The following is a 23,583-nucleotide window of genomic DNA, read 5'->3' as shown; positions in this document are numbered from 1 at the left end:
AATGATCATCTCGAGAAAGAACAAAGCTATTAGCTTGCTTGGTTACTCTTCTCATATGGTTTCGCATGAACCATATTGCTCTGAGAGCCGACATTGAGAATACCTTTCACCAGATTAGCATAAAAATAGAAGACAGAGATGCGTTGAGATTCCTGCGGCTCAAGGATATGCCCTCTTAGAGAAAACCCAGTCCTGAAACAGAGGGAAGGCGCATGACAAGGTAGCGCTTTGGAACAGTATCAAGCCAATTCCTACTCAGCGTCTTACTACATCACCTGGAGGCAGTAAGGGATTAAATAAGAAACGGCTAAGTTGCTTGCTGCTTCCTTCTACGTTGATGACCTTCTTATACGAAGCGAAGGTGACGATTTAACTCAAAGAGTATACAGAGAAGCAAACACTCTGATAGAAGACGATGCGGCTGAAAAAAATGGTTATCGGATTCTAAACTGCTGAGAGATCTTGCCATGGCCTCGGAAACTGACAAGGTATTGGGACACTTCTGGGACCTTCTAACAGACAAGATGACAGTAGCCGAAAAATTAACGTTATGCTTCTCGAGAAAAGAAGAAAAGCCCTGTAAGAGGTATGTTTTGCAAGCAGTGGCAAGTATATTTGATCCGGTCGGAATGGTTGCACCCTTCAGCATTCAGGCCTAGACATTGTTTGATGAGTTGTGGCAACGACAAGCAGGTTTGTCTTAGGACCTTGCTATACCTTGACAAAAGTGATACTCAAATCTACATAACATTCCTTCTACGACTATCGCACATTGGATGAAGACTGGGCTAGAAAGTCACTCCATAGAGCTTCATATATCTTGTGATACCAGTCATAGGGCACATGGAACTTGCCCATGTTTGCGATTCTTTGACCAAGAGAACTGTGCTCACAGCCACCTCATAATGGCGAGATCACGAGTTTCTGCCTATGCAGAAAGTGACTTTACTTCGAGTGGAGTTTACTGGCCCTTTGCTCGGAGCAAGTGTAGTGAAACTTCTCAAAGATGCCCCTAAAATATGCACATTGAAAGCCTCGTAGTCCCATTACCCGGTATGGGCAACGGCGCTAGATGTGGCTCGTTCCACCACAGTGATAGCAGAGCGGGTGGTGGTCGGGGGCGCGCCCCACGTGTCTCTCCTTCGGACGTTGCGTGGGCTCACAAGAGCTCGGGCTGGAGGCGGTTGTGGCAGAGGGCGGCGATGGAATTGGGGCACGACGGGCCCTGGCGCGAGCCCGAGGGCGGACCCTGATGGCGAGTGACGGCAGCGTAGATCGTCACTTCAGACTGGGGCTGTGGTGATTCCGACAGCACTTCCGGAACTCCCAATGATCACTGGATCTCTTTTCGCACATCAGCGATCGAGGCCAATTGAGGCTGCGATCTCAGCAATATCCACTGTCGCTCTTCAAGCGCGGTTTTTCGAAGGGTTTCGTGCAGGTTGTTCGTGCCAACTGCTTGGACCTGGTACTTCGGTGTAAGCATTTGGCGGTCACATTTTCTAGTGCCCATTTCCATGGCCTTCTCGATTGCCGGGGTCCCCGATGCAAATTCTGTGACGGCCTTCAGTAGCTTGCGAATCGGTCAAGCGAAAAGATCTTTCTTCACAACACTCATAATAAAACGAACTTCTCTGTTCTGCCACGTCAGAATCAGTCTGGCGAAAGAGGCTGGTAATTACTGCAGTGAAAATCGCGAATTTTGCGCTGGGTACCTGCGTTTCACTTTTTAGAAGGACTTATGCCTTTCTCTCCGTACGACGTTTCTGAAAACCTGAAGAAAGTTGCCGGAAAACGAGTATCATGACGTTAGCGTTGACTCTCGTTTCTCAAACCGTGTCCGAGAACAGTCATACAAAGCGTAATGGATATGATGCATCTCGTCCTCGCAGCTCCAGTTGTTGAATATCGCGACTATTTCGTAGGTCTACAGCCAGATTTCTAGATCTGTAGGCGATGATCTACGGAAGGTCGCTGGCTCCCGAGTTGGTAAACTTGTGCCTATTGATTGGTGTTGTTCGTTCTCGTCTGCTTGGGTAGAAGTCTATGCTACGAGGGCAGGTTTCGTAGGCTTCAGCTAGGTCGATGGTCCACGGTGACGTTGGTGCTGTCTTCCCGGTTGGGGCTTACTTCACAGGTTTGCTGAGGTGTTCGGAACATAAAAGATGCAGCGCTTCCATCAGATGTCACGTCTTAGTGCCAGTGGAGAAAACAGTAGCGAAACTGTGAATCACAAAACGAACTTCTTATTGGGCAAGCCCGTGGCCAGAAAAGCAAGGGACACTCGAATCAGAACGATCGCGGCGAGCAGAGTCGGTAATCGTCAAAATCTGATCTGCGGATCAGACACGTCGGATATTTATACATGGCTCAGTGAAGCTTCCAGTACAATTGCTTGTGCTCGCTTAAGTTCTAGAATGCAGACAAGTAGTCCTGTTATGCGCAGAATTTAATTACACAAGGGTGAGCGATAACATAGACAAGAGATAGAACCATCAATAAAATTCGAGAATCTTCCGACACAGAAAGGCGAGTCTTGCGTTAAGTGATAACCTATAACATTTGTTAGCTGGTGAAATACTGTCACCGGATAAAGGTAAATACGTATGCCTGTCAATACGACTATTTCTGTGCATGCCAATCACAGCTTTGACGTTTTACTGCATCAGAACAAAAATAAAGGTAATTCTGTAGGTCGACGCCATAGCTCCGCCACTGTAGACGACTTAATTGAGAAGGCGAGCTTTACACGCACCAGAACTTATAAATATTCCAAAGCTAGGCAATAAAATGGCCTCACTTGGTAGCCAATCAGCTCCAAAAAAGCGGGCCGGTTCGACATGTTGGACAGTTCAAACATATTAACGCGACTTCAGCTGTGCAGGTGAGAAAAAGACTTCTTGAAAAGCAACATCGTACATGCATTTTCCATATTATTATGTCGCTGTTTCGTCGTGGGAAAGTAGGGGTGAACAAAAATTGACTTTTCGACTGCACAAAGTAAGAAACTGTCAGTTCTGTTGTTACTACACTGTAACCAGAACTGACGCAATGTACTAGTGAGGATAACGAACGAAAGAGTAGAAGCACCGGAATTCCTTTTACCTGCCTGTCTGGACGCGTGCCAGTTCTTCCAAAGCAACTTGTGGCTGGAGGAACCAAAAGACTTGGGCATATTTATGTCTCCAATGTGAACTTGCTGATGTAAAAGGTAAATAGACGGATTTTAGGGCCATATGTAATGTGCCCCGTGCCTCTAACGTAATGTGCCACGCCTCCCAATATAAAAGGTGAATTGGACACATTTGGTTGCTTTAAATTTTTTTCAAGGAAGCTTTGCGAACATCACAGAAGAAAGATGTTCGATATTGTTGCAGCCGAATATCTGATGTAAAGCTCAATTTGTGCCAGTGTAAGAAAGAAAGTAAAAAAAATTATTAAAACCTAAAGTTTCTTTCATTTCCCCCGTCCTTATTCTGTTAACTTTTCAAGAAATGCTGCAAAAGTATAAGGCAAGCTCGCCAGTCTTCAACTATTTGTCTCCATTCATCAAGAACGCTGAAACTATCTCCATTATAAGAATGCTATAACAGAGAGCCCTCCAAACTGAATTTTCTTAGCGTGTTGTAACCGGCAGGTTACGCAGGTTAGGACTCAACTTTTGTGCTAAAGCCATTGCTTCTCCTATCCCTTCGTCTTTCTCGTTCTCTGCTATTCGTTGACAGCTTCTTCATGACACAGTCTCCCATTTAGCCCATAACATACGGCTTCACCTCGGAAGGCTCACCATGGTTGTAAGCGAGGACTGGCATTGAAGGTATCAGCGTGGAAAACAAATTTCAGCACCATGGTGTTGTGCCACATCAGGCGCAGCAGTCTGTTGCTGCAATGACGAGCCGGATTCTTGCGTAGAACAACCATCCCGTGGGTAATTGCTCGAAATGCTGACGACACTGTGATGCACATCGCTACGAGGCATCGCGTATGAGCATGCCGTTAAACTACTGCTTTGCTCAGCGAAGAAAAAGAAAACGGGACATGTTTGAGCATACTAAAGAAACGTTGCCAATCTGTCATAGAAGCTGCTGTGTACTTGTGATCCAAATAATACTGCACTGCATGCTATAGGGAATTTAAAGTCTCGGGGCAATAACAGCGAAAGCTCGCTTGCTCTAGCTTCCGGATTATCGTCGTGCAGCGTCATCGAAAGCAGCTGACAGACGAACGCTACAGGCTGATTTCGTAATCGCGAGAATATTCTGAATAACGCATAGTTGCTAATTTTTGTTAACTAAACGAAACGTATATATGTCTGCGATTTCGCAAGGCAAGAAAATGATATAATTTTTTTACTGCTGGCTAAGTTTGCTGCTCATGGCCTCCGAGATATCAGCGGCGTGCTGCAGAGTAGGCTATTGCGGTCGCCAAAGAGTTCCACGACGTGCTCTTTCGCCGTATTTCGCTCTACGGTGCCTTAATGCTCTCCTCACCCCTGCTACACTCCTGGAGCCGTATACAGGGACAACCGCCTTGGGGTTTTCTCTGTGTAGCTTGGAGTGCGCTAAAGAAGACTAAACGAGAGCGAAAGCCACGTATCGGTGTTATATCTCCACTGTTATTTGCAGGATTTGGTAACATTCTGCTAATGTGGTTCGTGAGACGGCGTTCTTTAATAGTGAGGCCATCCCATGATTAGTTAAATAGTGTTTCAAGATCCTTTTAAATGTAAACCTGGAATTGTCCAGAGAGAGAAAAAGAATAAACTTTATTCAAGAACTCCGGTCCGGGTTCGCCCGCTTTGTTCTAGTCTGCCGAGCCGAGCGTCGTGATGAGCTCGATCATGGCACGTACGTAGTCGAAGGAGGAGTCCGCCAGCCACTCCTCAAGTGTCGTAGGTCTACGGGTGGGTGGGAGTCTGGCAAGGCAAGCCTGAATAGCTGGACGGCTCCCCGGACAATCCCACAGAATATGAGCATTATCTGAGAAGCCGCCACATGCCATGCAAGCAGGTTTACCAGACAAACCTTGTATGTAGTGTTGGCAAAGAGAGAGTGCGTCTGTGCACGCCTCGATAGTACCGCCTTTCTTCGCTTCATGTGTGTGTCTGCTTGTGAATACTTCATGGAGTAGTTTCGTAAATCGTCAAGATTTTCGCGCCTTTCCGACCACGCCAAGGCATATTGCTCATTCAAACTCAGTGGGTCCGGCCACCACAGAGGAGGCCCCAGGAGATTTGCGCGGGATGTGGCATGTGTGACTTCATTCCCTCTGATCTCTGCATGACTCGGAATCTGCTGAATCCGCACTCTAATGTTAGGGTGTGCCTTGAGGTGCGTTGTTAATGCTGAGTGTAGTGCTGCGGAAACGTTTCTGGCTGCGAGTGCCCTGCATGCAGCCTGGCTATCTGGTCGAATGAGCAGATTTCGTTCGTATGGACTTGGCATTGTCGCGGCCTCCACGACAGATGTAAAGTTCCCCTTGATGTTCAGATGTAATATTGCAGTGTAGGCCCGATGATAAAGGTGTAGAGTCGGTTGCCACCCCTGTGCAGAAGCCTTGATTATTTGGAGAGGCTTCCGTGTATAGGATCCAGTCCTCGGTGTCGTCCTTGAGGTGTAGTGCTGGACTTTGTCGTCTTTCTGGTTCTGTGTCTGCCCCCATAATTTGAGGTTTTGGGTCGACGGTAATACGGTCTAGCGTGTCCCACGGAGGATATTGGTGTTCCCTGTCATGGCTTTGTGGGATATCGTAGCCTAGATCACGCATAGATGCCCGTCCCTGTCTAGATAGCTTCAGGCGACTAAATTTTGCCTCTTGGTGGAGTTGTTTCAGCTCGTCCAGTTTAGGCAGCACTCGGTTGGATTGCGAATATGCAGGTGTGCCTAGTATAACTATCGCTATCTGCCGGAGCATGGTCTCAAGTTTGCTTTTTTGTGTTTCGGTGACTTGCAAGTATAGATATTGGTACATTATTCGAGGTATAGCCAGGGCCACGGTGAGTCTTCTGAGTTGGTGCTCTTTGATATCTCTCACCCTTTGTATTGTTCTTGTAAGTAGGCTCTTGACTTCATGAAGTTGCTGAATTGTTTGCCGCACCCAAACATCCGCCTTACCATTGTCCTGCAGCCAAAAGCCCAGGACCTTGATATGAGGTTTTCTCGGGACAATACCTTGGTTCACTTGTGTTATCAGTTTTCGTTCCTCTTCTGCCTGCGGTTCTCTTTGGTTGGTTACCACTATGTGCTCGCACTTGACACTGGACAGGGCGAGGCCCTTTTCTTGAAGGTTTAGCGCCCTGACGTTAATACCTGTTTTTAGTGTCTCTTGAATTTCAGCTGGAGATCCTCTGCTGGCACAGAGCGTGATATCGTCCGCATAAATTGTAAAGTGAAGTTCTTCTACACGCCTGAAGAGAGTTGGCAGGTTGCTTAATGCTAGCGAGAATATTATGGGTGAAAGAATCGACCCTTGGGGTACACCTCTTGTCAGGTACCTTTTTTCGGACTCTTCTTCGTTTACCTTCACGGTAACTGTGCGGTTTGTAAGAAACCCTTCCACGTAGTTGTTAAGCTTTTGACCTGGTTGCATGGTTTGCAGTCTTTCGAGTACCGCTTGGTGGGTAACGTTATCAAATGCTGCTTTGATATCCAACCCCACTATGGCTCTGAGTTAGCTGATGCTCTGTGCTGTATATATTTCTTGTATAGCAAGGATCGCATCCTGTGTGCACATGTGTTTTCGAAAACCAATGACTCGAGGTTCGACAGAAGTGCAAGGCTCCTGCTGCCATAGGAGTCGTGTAAGGGCCGTTCGTTCCATAATCGTTCCCGGACATGATGTTAAAGAAATGGATCGCAGGTGGCCAGTGGCGCTTGGGGTCTTATTGGGCTTTGGTATTGGAATCACAGTAGCCATTTTCCAGGTCACCGGTATGTCACCGCTTTCTCAAGCTTGGTTTATGATAGCCAGGAGCTGTTCCAGTTGTGTGGCATATTACGTAGCATCTTGTTTGTGATGCCGTCCGGTCCAGGTGCCGTGTGTCTTTTGCTTGCATTGATGGCTGCTTTAAGCTCCCCATTTGTAAATGGCTGGTCTGCAGGTACCTTGCCGTAATCTTGTGTGGATGTTAGTTGTCGCTGATCTTTCTGTAAGGTGGCAGAGGGGAAGAAATGGTTGGCTATTTGTTCTGCGAGATCGTATGCTCAGATTTCCTACCTCAGTTGGATTGCTTCCAGGTGGCTCTTTTTCCTTGGTTGCCCAAGAAGCACCTGAAAGAGCGGCTAGGATCTGCTTGTGTGCATGCGATTTCCGGCTTGCTCGCATATCTGCATCCAGTTGTCAGTTGCGAGTTTGTCGGCGTATTCTTGCGCCTCCTTGGTGACGCTATATGTACGGGCTTTTAGGCGCTTGTTCAGCTTGTTCTTTCGCCATTTTCTGAATAGCTTGGGCCTATTCTCCCATAGGCTAAGTAGGTGTTTGTCTATTTGCGGGTGGTCTTTAGTTCTTTGTATTGTCTTGGTTGTGCCCTTGTGCACGGTGCGTAGTGCGTTCGCCCATTCTTCCGGGTTATCAGTATGCTCTCCTTGGAAAAGACTCCGGAAAGCATCCCAGTCTGTGATATTTGTGGCTGTAGTGCGATTTTGTTTAGTCGTGCATTGCTTCTGTGGTGTGGGAATGATTATTTCTATCGTGCTGTGATCACTACCCAACGTTTCCCCGGTGTTTTCCACTGCACTTCCTTAGCTGTCCGGCCCCAGGTCAGGTCTGGGTTTGTGTCTCTTTCCACAGAATTTCCGATACGAGTGGAAGTTTCTATGTCATTCAAAAGCATTAAGTGGGCATCACGTGCGTTTCGTAGGAGCTGCCTTCCATTTGGTGTACTATGATTGTAGCCCCACGCCTCATGGTGGCTGTTGAAGCAAAGCAAGACCCATAGCAAGTCCGTCTTGCTATGATTTTTGAGCAAGCTCGTCCATGCTTTGCGATAAGCGGAGTATGGTAGGTGTTAATAACGGTTACGCCGTGTCGTTTGAAGAAGCGGCATTTAACCAATACGCTTTCCTCTTCCGGAATTGTCCAGCTTGGCGTTCTCTCTCACAACGGCAACAGTAAGCGGAAACGCTGCCTTCAAATGGGAGCACTTCTTAATCAAGGTCACCTGCAGGAACACATTCCCAGAAATGTTTACCTGGTGGAGGGCTTTCCCGGGTGCCGGGTTCACATGCACCTTGTGCACCTCTTTCCCTTTAATCTTGTGCTGACAAACATTACCACTGCCATCACTCTCCTCGTCTAAAGCCTTGCGCACATGTATTGCCACTGTGTTGGCCTCTTTCAGGCACCTTGGCAATAGCTGGCCATTGTGGCTTGCCTCCAGCAAGAAGATAAACATGGTTTCGGAAGCTGCAAGAAGCCTGTGCCCATCAGGCGGCCGCTTCAACTGCATGATGTCAAAGCAAATGCGGTGTAAGCTATGTATGGCTAAGTCAGGGCCACTTTGGCATTCAATGTGACTTGCATGATGGTAGCGGTTGGCGCTTGGCGCTCGGTCGCTGACGCATTCAGTGCGGCCCTCGAAGATTGTTTAGGCTGTGTTCTTGTGCATGGGACAAATTTTTGACGCCGCTGGCTACGAGAGGCGCTCATTTTTACAGTAACGTGCTTGATGCTTGGCTTCGCCAAGCATCAAGCACGTTACTTTATTTAACACACACGAAGCAACTTAATATTCATTACTTCCCTTTATTCATTACTTCTCTCCACCTTGCGGGTTTCCGCAGAACTACTACGTCAAACACTTGCCTTTGCTTCGTGTTGTCGACAAATTCGACTTCGCCCTGCCATCTGCTAGCCACCTGGTTAGCTCAGATGGTAGAGCGGCTGCCCCGGAAAGGCGGTGGTCCCGGGTTCGAGTCCCGGACCAGGACGAATTTTTCTTCAACTATGAGGCGTTTCTTTCGAGGAACCCGTATGGGTTTCCTTTGTAGCAATTGCTACGAACGGGTGGACGTCTGATTTTCCCTTTATTCACCTGGAGGATTGAATGGGTGTACAGTCACCTTTCACTCACGATCACACGCCACCAAAATGTCATGATCGGTCAGCAATTTGTCGCGCTGGCACTGCATGTAGTCTTACCCCACCACTTGCCACAAATATGTAATGGTTGCCGTACACAAGTCAAGGGTCAATTTTACTGTTGCATCCATTTCTTGTCATAGCTCTTCACCTTTCTCGTCATCTCCTATTCGTGCGCTGCTTTCTTTCACACCGCGATTTCTCACTTAGGTCTTAGGAATATAATTTCTCAGGAAGTTTCTTGGTGCGCACTGAGCCATAACAATTTACAAAGTTTACATATTCTATAGCTCTTTTGGGAAACATACCAGAAAACGACCGTTCACCTCTGGGTACCTGTGATGGGGAAATTTTTGTTAGTGCATCTTCAATGAGACGTTATTCCTTTGCATATTCGTGCCCTTCGCTGTCCTTTGGAACATGTAGTATTTTTTACCTTCCTTTTACACAAAAGTCTACCACGCCGCATTTCTTTAAAATATTGCTGTACGTGCTTCGTAACCGCGAGATAGCGCCTTTATCGAACAATAAATTTATCGCTTCCTTACAAAACACGTACATTACGTCTTAAAGAAGTTGTCTACGCCAGCCTTAAGTATTATTTGCAGAAAAGCAACTTGTTCATTTTGGCAGGTCCAGGCTATAATTATCGCATTTACTGATGCATTTTGTATTTCTTTGTTTATATTGTTGCACGTGCCTATCTTGCTTAGGCTATGTTATTTAATCAAATAAGTATTAAATGGACACGCCTGCAGCAGATATCCGTCTGTGTAGCGCAGTGGTGTAAGGGAGATTGAAAATTATAGGCACGTCCAACGCAAGCCATGATATGCTGTCTGCGATGGATATTGTTTTCTGTTTAAACTTTCAAGTGCTCACTGATATGCCAGCGCAAGGTATACAAAAACTATCACTAAACAAAGTGCAAATTATTGCATGCCTAGAAGATATGACCTTTTATGCCTCCATGTATACGATCCTTCTTCTGAAAAAGTAGAGTTCTGATGCATCTATGCATGACCAGCACAACATAAATGTGGGCAGCGTTTTACGTGTTCTCCTGGAAGATGAATGTTGAATATCCGTTCTTGAAGTGAACTGGGCGATTTCGCTGAAAGGTGCTTTGCCATTTGAATTAGTTTTATACAAACATATAAAGGACGGGTCAAGCGGTCACAATTATTATCACTTCCAGCGAGTGTACCTCGCCATTAGTTCCTTCGCAGCCTGTAAATTGGAAAGAGTGAAAATTAGATTCCTGCGTTTGAATGCTAAAACCACGATATGATTAAGAGATATGTCATAATAGGGGAACTGCCGATAATTTTGACCAACTGGGATTACTTACTGTGCACCCAATTCGCCGTGCAATTATAAGCAAATTTGTGACGTTTGTTTGTGCGTCGCGAGAAGAGAAAGGACGCTTGAGAGAATCGCGTAAAAAACAAACTGAACAAAAACACATTTATCTCGCACAAGTTGGAAAAGAACGAAGCGATGAGTACACTACAAAGAACAACTCAGCGCCTCGCGTACATCTCGAGACTAAGTCCAAAGGGCGTCGCGAGCACGTGACGTTCGAAAATTGGAAACGTCTCTAAATTTTTTGGACACGGTGCTCGAAGGGCTGTGCGTCGTTTGTAGTCGCCTTCAGGCACGCGTGGATGCACGCCGAGGCCAGGGTGGCACGGTTCTTGTGACTTGAAAGTCATCGGCACACAACTGAATCGGAAAGTCGACGGCACACGGTTGCGTTATTATGCGCAGAGATAAACACGTTGTTACCAGCCTCAGCGGTCGACAGCGCCTCTTGCAGACTTCGACCAAGAGACAGGCCCCATGGCCAGTGCCTCTGGTAGACCACGTCTCAAAGACGCATCCTACCGGATTGCCAATCTCCTAGGACTGACCTGTGCGCAACAGCCTGACAGCAGGTGCCTCTCATCAGCTGCACCGGATGGCCGTCCATGGTCGGAGGCTCGCGGCAACAACGCTTGCAGGAGCTCTTGGGCAAGGAGCGTGCCCTGGTTCGGCAGGCTCGGCGGTTTCAGGCCTCAAACATTCCCTCGCAAGTTGGACACGCAAGCTCACTGCTTCATTCTTTTCTTTCTTTTCTGTCTTTTACTCAAAAAATCATGCTTGCGTTCACGCCACCTGCACTCGGCTCGCTTTCTTCTCTTTCTGTTGTGACCACAAATTCGCAAATTCACGTCGTGACGCAAAAGTTAATACTTACAAAGAAATCCTATCCATCGATCAATCCCTCCCACATAATACGCGGGTGTTTTTTCAATTAGCCTCCATCGAACTGCGGCGGCGATGGCCGGAATTTGATCCCGCGACGTCATGCTTAGCAGCGCAATGTCATAGCCACAGGCCACCATGGCGGGTACAGAAAGGCTTGGCGAGCTTTATTCTAGAGTGCACTCTTCAGTGAGTGCGATCGACAAACTAAGTTCGCTGCGCTGAAGTGAGTAGCCTGGATAATCCAAAAGGACTTCTTCTTGGGAAAGTTGGTGCTTAGATTTCCTAGGTATACTTTGTGGCGCAAGATACATTTCTTGAAAAGGGAAAGAAGAAAGAAAGACAGTGAAGCGCCAAACTACCAACTGTTTAATGACAGCCTGAACAAACGTATAGAAGAAAAGACAACTTCCGCTCATGCGCAAGGAGCCAAGGTGTGACAGAACAACATGATCATGATAACATACTTTGGATAAAGTACATTTCTGCGCAATATAACACGATAGATGTATCGCTGACACAATCAGACCCTCCCTTTCTTTTTAATATAAAACGCTTCCAACAACTCCCTTGCAGTTTGGTCCCTACTTTTGCCAAGAATCAATACTTGTTCAAAGCATGGCGTACAACGACATGCTTTACACTGCGCAGGAAGATGCGCCTTGTCACACTTGCCAGTACTATTAGCGTGCTCCCTCAGTCTGTCATTAATGCAATGTCCCGTTTGTACGACGTATGACTTGCCGCAATCTAGGGGTATCTCGTAGACAACACCTTCGACAGAGTCCCTGAGATGTTTGGCGTGCTTCTTCTTGCAGCCCCACGGCCTCTCGCGTGTGATCCGGGGCCACGATTGAGCTAACTTGTGGGGAGCCGAAAAGACAACCGCAATGCCATATCTGGTAGCTACCTTCTTGAGGTTATGGCTCACACGGTGCACATAAGGTACTACTTCTGGTTTTACTCGCTCCCTTTCCTTCGAGTGCGTTTTCCCACTCGCAGCGGTAGTTTTTAGCTTCTGTAGGAGGGACTCGACAACGGCGTCTAAGACAGACTGAGGGTAGCCTGCTTTTAGAAGTCTCTCAAGTTGATGGCAGAACTCGCCTGCATCACATGCACACATGACTTGCGCAGAGCCGATTCCAGGCAAAGTAAGGCGATTCCACGCTTCACAGTCTTAGAGCGCGCTGAGTCACATTGTAGCAATTCTTTTTTACCTCGAGGGAGGTACGCACAGCAAACGTGACCACTTTTAAGTGTTAGGTTAAGGTCTAAAAACTGCAACGAACTGTCCTTCGGAAGCTCGTTAGTAAAAGTAAGTCCTTTTGCGTTTGCTCTAAAAACATTTAAAAACTGCTCAACCATTTCACGGCATGGCAAGGGGAATCTAGTGTCAATGACAACTAAAAAATCATCAACGTATTTAAGAAATTTAGGATCATTAAGATGAGATGAAGGAAAAACACATTGCAGTGCGTGGTCAAAGTAGGATAAAAAGATGTCACATAAAATGGGTGCTACACGTGAACCAATGCAGATGCCCTCTTTCTGCAAAAATATGCCATGTTCAAAAGTTACAAAGGTGCGGTTGAGATAAGCTTCCAAGAGGGAGACAAAATTCGAAACCGACATCTCCATTTTAGACACAAAATTAGCTTCGCCACTTTCATCAATGCACTGTTTAACGGCTTTTTGAAGCTCAGGATGTGGAACCGAGTAAAAAAGGTCATTTACATCAACGGAGAACACATAGCCTATTTCTTGGCTGCCACGGAAATATTCAAAAACTTCACCCGAGTTTCTAGTCAAGAAAGGGCCATTGAGCTGAAAAAGCTGCAGGGATTTTAGCAAAACACTACTGACTTGATATTGCCACGTGTCCCATTCACTAATAATCGTTCGAAACGGGACATCAACCTTATGGGTCTTGGCACTGAAGAAAGCTGTAAGAGAATCTTTTTTAGTCTTTCTGATCTGTTTAGCTAACCTTTCACAGCCAATTTCTGCAGAGAACGGAGTCATGGTTTTCTTAATATTTGATAAGCTGACTCTTACAGGCTTAAACTTCTTTTTGATCGCCTCTAATGCTTTTTTGTTAAAGGCTTGCCTAGGAAGAGCTACAAAAGCGCCTTCCTTATCGGACTGCATTAGACAGGCTTCATTGGCTTTGAAAAAAAGACACCACACGTTGCAACATTCGCACCTGTCGACCAGTTCCGGCCTTGGGGGTAGCTCTCTGTAGGCTGTCTACACCATCTAGCAGGCAACGCTCGCGCTGTTCCTGGGGCGCTTTTCTAGCGACTTGCCGATTCCATGCCAGAAGCTCTTGTGCTGAAACCTGGGGCTCAAGTCAGTATTTCGGTCCCTTGTTGAGAAGGTTGACTAATCGTTTGGAATATTGGTTTCACCAATAACAATCAATCTGTCTATCCACCTCTTCTTGGTGGTTACCGCGTTCACACTCGTAGGCAAGATAGCATATGGTAGCCATGTGGTTTCTATGGCAGTACTCACCACGTTCCGGTAGTCTCTTAGTTTACTTGTAGCAATCCACGCAGGGAAGTTGGTGTAGCACATGCATCTGAGAAGATCGTTGAAAAGCCGGATCTGACGGCCCAGCTCCGAGCGTAGAATCCTGCATATTCTTTTCATGTGGCCCCAGGACGGAAACAAAGAACCGAAGATAGCAGTGATTTCACGTGGTGACAGTCCTTTTCTTATGCAGAAGACGCTTGGCATGTGGCTGCCACTATGTTCATTGTTGCCTTGATCACATCGGGAAGCCTTGTCGAAGAATTCCCGGGGAAGAGAGACCCGGAGCCCACTATACGAGAAAGATATTCCAAAAGGACTTCTTCGTGGGCAAGCTGGTGCTTAGATTTCCTAGGTACACTTTTTGGCGCAAAATACATTTCTTGAAAAGGGACAGTAGAAGGGAAGACAGTGAAGCGCCAAACTACCAACTGTTTAATGACACCCTGAACAAACGTATAGAAGAAACGACAACTTCCGCTCATACGCAGGGAGCCAAGGTGTGACAGAACAACATGGTCATGAATGCTGTGGTCGTGGTCGAGCCATGGGCGAGTCCCTCCTACAAAAACTAAAAGCTACCGCTGCGACTGGGAAACCGCACTCGAAGGAAAGGGAGCGAGTAAAACCAGAAGTACCTTATGTGCACCGTGTGAGCCATAACCTTAAGAAGGTAGCTACCAGATATGGCATTGCGGTTGTCTTTTCTACTCCTAACAAGTTAGCTCAATTGTGGCCCCGGATCACACGCGAGAGGCCGCGGGGCAGCCAGAAGCAGCACGCCAAACATTTCAGGGACTGCGCTGAAGGGGTGGTCTGCGAGATACCCCTAGATTGCGGCAAGTCATGCGTCGGGCAAACGGGACATTGTATTAATGACAGCCTGAGGGAGCACGCTAATAGTATTGGTAAGTGTGACAAGGCGCATCTTCCTGCGCACTGTAAAGCCTGTCGTAGTACGCCATGCTTTAAATAAGTATTGATTCATGGCAAAAGTAGGGACCAAACTGCAAAGGATTTGTTGTAAGCGTTTTACAGTAAAAAGAAAGGGTCTGATTGTGTCAGCGATACATCTATCGTGTTATACTCCTCAGAAATGTGCTTTATCCAAAGTGTGTTATCGTGATCATGTTGTGCTGTCACACTTTGGCTCCTTGCACATGAGCGGAAGTTGTCTTTTCTTCTATACGTTTGTTCAGGCTGTCATTAAACAGATGGTAGTTTGGCGCTTCACTGTCTTCCTTTCTTCTGTCCCTTTTCAAGAAATGTATTTTGCGCCGCAATGTATACCAAGGAAAGCCTGGATAACAGTGCTTCAAGGATAAAGAAATATAGTGAACCTTGAGTTGGCACGAATTCTAAGAGCACTGCGTTATTTAAAATCTTTTATCAGCCTTTAAGCCAGAACAAGCTTGAAAAGTTCCTTTCAGCCTCCGAGAAATCGCGTGGTCTGTATTCTGAGATTCTAGCACGAAGTACACATTTCCGAGTGTCCTGATTTCAGATATTTTGCTTTGCTTGTATTGGCTTAAATTAAATGGAAATGTTAACCAGATTACAGTATTTCGATCTTCATTTGAAATTTTCGTTTAAATGAGCATTTGTTTTAGTATTAAAGCCGTAAGTGTTTTCAAAATTGAATTTGCGCATAGATCATCAGTGTCAGCAATCGTGAATTAGACTTTGTTTTGCCGTCCAGCTACCCGCAGCCAAAGCAATAATAAGGGACACGACGTACCTCAGTCGGTTAAGTGCCACTAAATTTCCTCGTCTGACGAGGTCATAAGAGGCTCGTAGTGTTTGCTTTTACTTTGCTGCAATCGAGTTGAAAAGTGGGAACTGCTGCGGGCTATAATTCTTGGCTCTTACTTTTTGTCGTCGTTTTAGAGGCGTTCATTTCGAGTTGTGCACTTACAGGTTATGCCGATTAGACCATTTTATGCGTAAAACCGTTTGCGCTGCCACATTACTGTTTGCAGTCTTCCCTTATCGCGAAGAGGAGGTTCCTATATTGCGGCAGGCTCAATATAAAACTCGTTCAAGCGAGAAATAGAAAACTGATCAGCTTTTATTACAGCCACTACGTCGAGTATATTCTTCCTTAAACATTAGTTCCGAACAGCTGTTGAATTACAATATATATTGAATGAATAGCTGTCCTATGGTTGTAATTGTGCTTTGACATCATGGCACAGTCGCAGAAATAATTTGGTGCTGTAGGTCACAGCTCGCCTGAAACTACGGAGACCACCAGAGGACACAGCTCGACATGGGAACGACCACTGGGTTACCTGAGTTGATCTGTGTTTTCTAAACAAACAGACATATTCAGTGTTTGCATCGAATCTAATTTTAGGTTGGATGTATAAACAGCTGACACAAAGAAGACAGCTCCTCTCCAAGCTGGCCCCTTCGACATCGTGTCGACACTAACGGCGCCTATCATAATGCTGGTGCAGCGCTCAGAAAAAGAAGGACAAAGAGAATAAGTGCGCAGGACAAGCGCTGACTCACAAGTATATTTTTATTAGGAAATATTAATATATATTTGCGGACAACATTAGCAGAAAACCAAGAAGTTATTGTTCCGCGAATCAATCACTGATGCCGCAGAAGACTCTATATGATGTATTTACACAGTGGATTGCAACTCTGCCCAGTTTAAGATTAGAGCTTGCGCGCGAGTCTGTTCTTCGTCGTCGTCTTCCTCGCGATGGCTGCGTTCTTGTCTTTTTCAATGAATCTGCATATCATTATCCCTATGACAGAAGCGCCCTCCCCGAGCGTCTGATGATCGGCTACAGCCTTAGAGTCATACGATTTTATGTGACAGACGCGGACAACATCACTTGATTGTGATGAGGATGACATAGTAGGAGTAGCGGGGACGATCTCGTACGTAAACGGTATCATGGCAGGAAGCATGCGGTAGAGGCCTGTGCACTGTGACAGTAGCTTTTACGAGAGCCCAACGTGACAGGAGGGGGACTACAGGACCACAGGAAATGGAGCATAAAGAGCACGTCTCCGTGTCCCTAATTGTACGGACGCTGCTTGTTCTCTTGCTAGGTCCGGCAAAAACGCTCGCATAGCGACATGAAAGCATGGGCGGCTCCGGTAATGGCATTACGTGCACATTCAATAGCTGGGGCTGTGTGAGATGGAAATGGTGTGTCAAGAGGTAGCGCAGGTTCTCTACCGCACCAGAAGAAGAACGGAATGCAACCGTGAGCTTCATGTCTTTCCTTAGAATTTCAGTAAGCAGTCGTGCAATCATTGTAAAATCTTTCACAGAGCGTCGAAAGAAAGAACGTAATCCTACAAAACTTCGAACGTCTTTCGGTAACCGAGGTACAGGAGAGGACATAACATTACAAATGCGCTTTGGGTATGGTTGCACAGCCAAAGCGTCGATCCCATATCCTAGCACGGTGATTTGTCGGTGGCAAAAGTGGAATTTGGACGAGTTCAGTTGAGGCTGTGCTTTACGGAAGACATCAAGCGTGGGAGAAAATACGATAGCGAAATTGAGATATGCGAAAAATGTGTTCACGTTAAATATCTCGCAAATGAGTCCATCATTCGTTCAAATGTTTCTGGGGCGTTGCATCGACCAAAAGGGATGGCACTGAATTGGGATAAACTGTTAGGAGTGAGAAATGCGGTATGCTATTGGCCCTTCTCGTCCACTGAACTCTGCCTAACAGATAAGTTCCACTGGCAAAAAGTAACTGACCTCATGTACACAGTCGAGAGTGTCATCAATGTGTTGTAAAAGAGTACTTTCTTTTTTTAATGATGTTATTATGACGATAATGAACGCAAAACACCCAGATGCGATGCTCCTTTTTTGACGACCATGAAGGGAGACGCCCAGAACATTGCGAGGGTTCGATAATGCCTTTCTTGAGCACCTTGCTCACGCCTGTTTGAATAATTGGGCGCTCCTATGTCGAGTCACGGCCTATGTCGCCGCCACGGCATGGTCGCCAGGGAACGGGACCAGCATGGCTTTACTTGTGAGGTACGTGACAGTTACAGTTTGGCCCAAAAGGCGACCGCCAAAGACAAAGATGGCGGTGTAGCGGTGAATTCTTCAGATAAGATGCGCGTCGCGATAATGCGCGTAAATATGGCTTCGAGGCAAGGAACACGCTACGGTGGTCTCGGAGGGTCAAAGCAGAAGTCTACTGCAAGTGTAGTTATGTGGCCCTCCTGTACAGCATGGATAGTTGCCAGAGATATGCTTTTGAATAGGAGTCGCTTCGTCGAGCCAATGTTGGCAACAGGTAGGCGCACCCGGGCAGCATTAACGGTCAGGGTGGAGTGAGGTACATACAGTGAGATTACGCATTAATATTGTATGAGCAAATGGCGACACGACGTAATGACCATCGGGCACTGCAGTGAACGTCAACGAACGTGAGGGCTCCGGGAGGCAGGCGGAAGAAGCCAGTATCACTGAGGTTGATTGGGGCCTTGGCAGGGCAATGGGGAATTCTAGGTAGACGGCATCGGCAGAACAATCTATGACGGCAGAATGTATCGTGAAAATGATCTAGCACGGCAAAAAGAACTGCAGTGTGGCGGTCGGCGATTCTGATACGGGTAATACGCATTCCAACGACCTCAACGACGACGCCTTCGACGGCACGGACCACTCGTGTGGAGACAGATGTTAAAGGGCAACACCGGCGATTTTTCGATGTCTACTGATATAAATAAAATTTTGCATATATGTACCCTTTTGCATTCTGATTTTTTTGTTCCAAACTGTATCGCTGCAAGACATTTAGCTTTTCTGAAGGTGAATTAAAAAAAAAATCGTTGCGTTCCGGACTGATGACATTATACTGGCCACCCTCTGTTTGCGACGTCAGTGTCTACACCCCACTCTTGCTGAAATCGTCGCTTAAATCGCCTATGTCTAGTTAGGAAATTCTGTAAAAGCTACCTGTGTCGTCCGGAGACATCAGCTTCGCTTCTTTGGTGTTAGCGCCGCGTGTACTGCGTGTTTACACACATTCTGCGTGTTTACATAATGGCAGTGTAGGACCTGACTTCATTCACTCATCGTCACGTCACACGATGCAGCTACCTGTTTCGGTTTCGGTATCTCGTTTATTGGTTATTTAATATTATTGATGAAGTTCTAAGCAAATTGAGCCAGTCTACAGGTGACAGGACCATCAATACCATTTGAAAATGAGAATATCCATATAGTATGATGAAAGAAACGCCGGAGTTGCCCTTTAAGACTTTGTCGAAGAGACGTCAGTGGTGGCTGCTCATATGGGATACCTGGCTCCGGTAACAATCAGTGCATTCATGTGAGCATCATCTACAACGCCATAAATTAGGTTATTGAATTTAGGGCGCTAAAATAGAGTATTTCGGAACGAAGACATTGATGGAGCATCACCTTCAAGAGCTGCATTATCTATTTTTCCGTCCGGGTAAAGCGGTTGGTGGTCGGAGTAGAACTGCGGTGAGAAGATGATCGACGGCGTCGGGGCGAGGGCGAACGAGAGCAGTGGGGATTATCAACTGCGACGTTAGGGTGGTCAGGTGCCGCACGATGTGGCGAATACTTGCGGGGGTCAGTGAGCGGGCCAGAAAGGGGGATAATGATGTTCCAGCAAAGTAGAGGTCGTTGCGGAGCTCACCAAGTGGCACTGGTCCGGTCCGGAGTGAGCATAGGCTGAAGGAAAACCCATCTTGGCAAATTTCTGGTGCGTAACTACTTGAATAAGAGAGGAGAGGTGGCCGGGACTGACGGATCAGTAGCAAGATTGTGTGGTTGGTGGTGAAGCGGGGCAGGACAAGAAGCCCTAAGGTCGTGCCGAACAATACGTGTCACGCGCCCATAGAAAGCTTGTGTAGTGACAAAATCAGTGTAGGATAATGTTGCAGCAGTATTAGGGAGACGAAAAAACTCGGCAGTTACATGGCGGCTTGTGGCCTACTCAGCCAGGTGGCATTCCAAGTGACGATGTTACTGGTGGAGACTTGGTCTAAATCTGCAAGTCTAGCGCACTATTTACGATGCCTTTCGAGACATGGCCAAGTTTGTTACTCTCGGGCATTTTCTGCTCCACTTTCCGGAACTGAGTGAACACGTCTAGCAACTACGTGACATACGACTCGGTGGCAGACTAGGCGTGGTTAGCGAGCTCTTTGCTTGCGGCCAACTGGCTGCCAGACGAGTTTAGATAGAGATCACGGACATTCTGCGTGAAAACATTCCAGCTGGTGAGTTTGACTCTACATGCGGCGTTCCAGCCACGTAGAAGATTACATCTGCCCGCATGATAGTAGCGTCACAGGCATTTTTCTAATCGCTCGTACGCACTGAACATGTCGTCAACGTCAATACCATTCGGGCCGGAGAATGTGCAAGGATCGCGGGGTCGAGGAAGCGCGACGTACGTGGTAGCTGGACCTGATGTAGGTGGCGACGAAGTGTCATCAAGGGCAACCATGGGCAAAATGCTGACGGTACGGTCGCTGGCTATGGAGCTCGGTGGCTAGGTACGGCGAGCGTCCACCTCCGCCAAAAGTTCGGCAACATGTTACACTCCCGTAACACGTTAAGACGAAAACCTGGTGCACACTTGGCGATGCGTAAAGTTATACGATCGTAGGGGGTCAGACTTCTTGCAAGGCACAATGAGCCGCAGCGTGAATCACACGTGTGGCGCTTTAGGTCGACCTTCTTAACGACACACGCGAGCATTTAATGCGCTACCTAAAGGTGCAGCATGGTTGTCGCCAGGAATCGTTACAAATGTGTAAGACAAGGCGAGCACAATTTCGTTGCATCCTCTCAGCAGGGGAAAGCAGTCCTCGTGGTAGAACGCCTTGCTCCCGCCGCTTCGCACGTCATGCCTCATTTCTCGATTTGCGGACATCCTCGGCCGTAGCGTACTTCCGAAACCTACCGCGCAATCCGCTAGGCGTCGGACGAACCTCTTCAATCGGCGTCTCTCTCGCTTCGCAGCCGACTGTCGCCGCAACCACGTGACATCAGGGAGGCAAGACCTCGTTTTTCTGTCTGCGCGCGCTGCTCGTTCCACTCTCCACCCGGCGCTCGCTCGGAGAAGCTCACGTGCTTTTTTCTACCACTCGACTAGACGCCAAGTTTTTTCAAGGCGCACGCGCAACGAAACACTTAAAGCTTTCGCCTTAAAATGTTACGCGAACAAAGCAATCATGACACAGAAGAGTGTACACTATGTACTTACATAGCAGATTGCAACGCAGGCCAGTTTAGCTAACAGGTTCGTGTAAGTCTCTTCTTCGGCGCCGTCTTGTCACAACGACTCTGGTCCGGCTTTTTCCAATGAACGTGTGTGATTATATAATTACAAGGAATTTAATATACGACTGTGAAACTTGCGCACCACGTCTAACGTTTCTTGTATGTGCTAGTGAAATACCTGAAGATCATGTAACTTAAGGCGATGGCCGGCAGGCTAACGCACCGTACTCTTTTCCGTCTGATATAAGCTTCTGGATTACTTCACTTGTAACCTGCTACCTGTGGCGTGATATCACCATTGTGGTGTAAAAAAAAAGGTGTACTACCACATTCATGGCAATGATCGCCAGGCAAGAGGGTTTCGCTTCGGATAACGAACGTTGGTTTGGTGTAAGTGTGACTTTGACACATTTTCCCCATTCCATAGTGTATGCTTTGCCTCAAAATAGCGGTATCCGGTACACATGGACGACCTCGCCAGCTAGAAATTGGAACGGCCACCTCACGTGACATCTTGTGTCACCACTATCGTTTATTTATCCCTTTCTGCACCTGCTAATATATTCCAGCGAGCTTTTGGGAGCATCTGGAGGCGATGGTTGTGACGAGGACTGCAGAAATTACACGTGTACGTTTCTTGGTGGGAAATGCTTTTCTTTCGGCGATGTCGATCGTGTTCTTGAAAAAGAGACACCGTATAGAAGAAAGGCACACGGATGGTGCGTTGTGACTTGATGGGCTGTTCTGTGCTAGCACGCTGAGGCGCCGGATCACGCCACAAGAAATTCACCGCGGTAGAATCTGCTGAATCACCGTTGCTACGGCTTGTGGACTTCACGTATGAGCCCCTACAGTAGTGTGCCTGTTCTCCAACACGCCGGTCCTATTTACGCCAGACGAGTCAATATGCAGGGCAGCATAAGATAGACAACCGAAAGCCCGTTGTCTGGGCGATGAATCAGGCTTGATATGTACTGTCTAGCAAAACTGTGCTTAAATCCCCGTCTCGAGCTTTTATGCAAGAGCAGTAGAGTTATGTCCCAAAAGTGTCACCAAGTGGAAGTAGATTTATTATGGAAATTGGTGCATCAAATGAAAATTATATGCTGAAGCGAGATTAGCTAGGGCTAGATTGTAGTTTGGCATTAGTGACATTATCGAGAAAGGTACGGTTGGGAAGGGCAGTTACTCGGCACAGCTATTTAATTCTTTTGCTGTAGAAGGTAAAAGAATGTTCGCTAATCTTTGCCTATGCTGGTCAGATATATTGATAAATATGAGGGGCCACTTACTACAGGCGAAAAAATTAAGAAGAAATAATTTTGCTTACGCCATTTCATGTTGAAGCTTTCTTCAAAACATCGAGTTATAGTGCAGAAATGCAAAAGTGCAGAAGGGCTTCTTCATGCATCTCTACTGTATTCTTGGCTAAATTGGCAGTAGGAGTGAGCAAAATTTTCTTCCTTCGCGAATATACTACTATATTATCGGCACTGTAAGCCCGCAAATAACTTTGGCTGACAAACAGCTATATGTAGAGTCGCACTTGTCACAGAAGTTGATTAGGATTCTGTTGTGGGCAGCTGTACAAAATTGTCTGCTAGCTTAACTTGAGCATAAGTAAAGCTTAGGGAAAATGCTCAATAATCAACGTTCTTTTGGCAAAGAGCTCACTATTTATAATATTTCGTATTTCTTTCATTTCAGTATGCTTACTCTGGGAAGCTAAAGGAACAGAAAATACTGTCCCCAAGAATTGCCTGGACGGATACAAGAAGAGCTGCGGCGACGGCGTGACTTTGTACAGCGATGACACCTGCAATACCTACTAGAGTAAAAATTGAAGAACAAAAATTACATCGAATAGAAATAAATTTTTGCATCATATATCCGGACTTCTCACCTGGTATATGACTGAAACAGTTTTATGAAGACGAAGGTTGAAATTGGACGCCTTCTTGAAACGCTGCTAAGCTTTCATTATTTGGTATTTGTTGACGATGAGCGATTATTCATTTCAAGAAGAGTGTAAACACTCCAATAGTGTATTCTCTAATTGCATTCAAATCGATTGGCTTTTAATATTCGGCTCTGATATGGCTCGATAATACACTATTCGGATTTGTTGAATATATGGAGTAACGACTAGCTGTTAAAAAAGCCAGGCGGAGAAATACCGAAGCATACTATGACTCTTCTTACTAGTTCACCTGCAGGAGACAAGAGGGTGGTGCACCGAGGGGCCTGAATAAATGCTTGAGCTCATAAATATGGCTAAATAATTTTAATCCCCTGAATCAGAATTTTGCTCGCTTTTACGGAGACTAAGACTCTTGTTCTTAATATGGGCAAATCAATTTATCGTTTTGTCAAACTCATCGATCGTGCCTGTAAATAGGGGTTGACTGATCGGATATGTACGCATCAAGAAATTTTAAAGCCTTTGTGTTAATTACAGCCTTTGT

General features: G+C 46.5%; 1 protein-coding gene across 2 annotated transcripts in view; it reads left to right on the top strand.

Moving 5' to 3' along the window:
- The window catches only part of LOC129382362 (uncharacterized), a 42,720-nt gene extending 19,347 nt beyond the window's left edge, over positions 1–23,373 (top strand). For both annotated transcript variants that reach the window (XR_008610438.2, XM_055066245.1), the window contains one exon: positions 22,826–23,373. Coding sequence is in view for 1 of the 2 variants with exons in the window: in XM_055066245.1 (XP_054922220.1) it covers positions 22,826–22,950 (125 nt within the window). In the remaining variant the exon portion in view is untranslated. The remainder of the gene's footprint in view (positions 1–22,825) is intronic.
- Positions 23,374–23,583: the final 210 nt, after the last annotated feature.

This window comes from Dermacentor andersoni, chromosome 6 (assembly GCF_023375885.2).
Source record: "Dermacentor andersoni chromosome 6, qqDerAnde1_hic_scaffold, whole genome shotgun sequence".
Classification (NCBI taxonomy): domain Eukaryota; kingdom Metazoa; phylum Arthropoda; class Arachnida; order Ixodida; family Ixodidae; genus Dermacentor; species Dermacentor andersoni.
The sequence above is the reverse complement of the archived record's forward strand: the minus strand, read 5'-3'. Positions and strand labels throughout refer to the sequence as shown.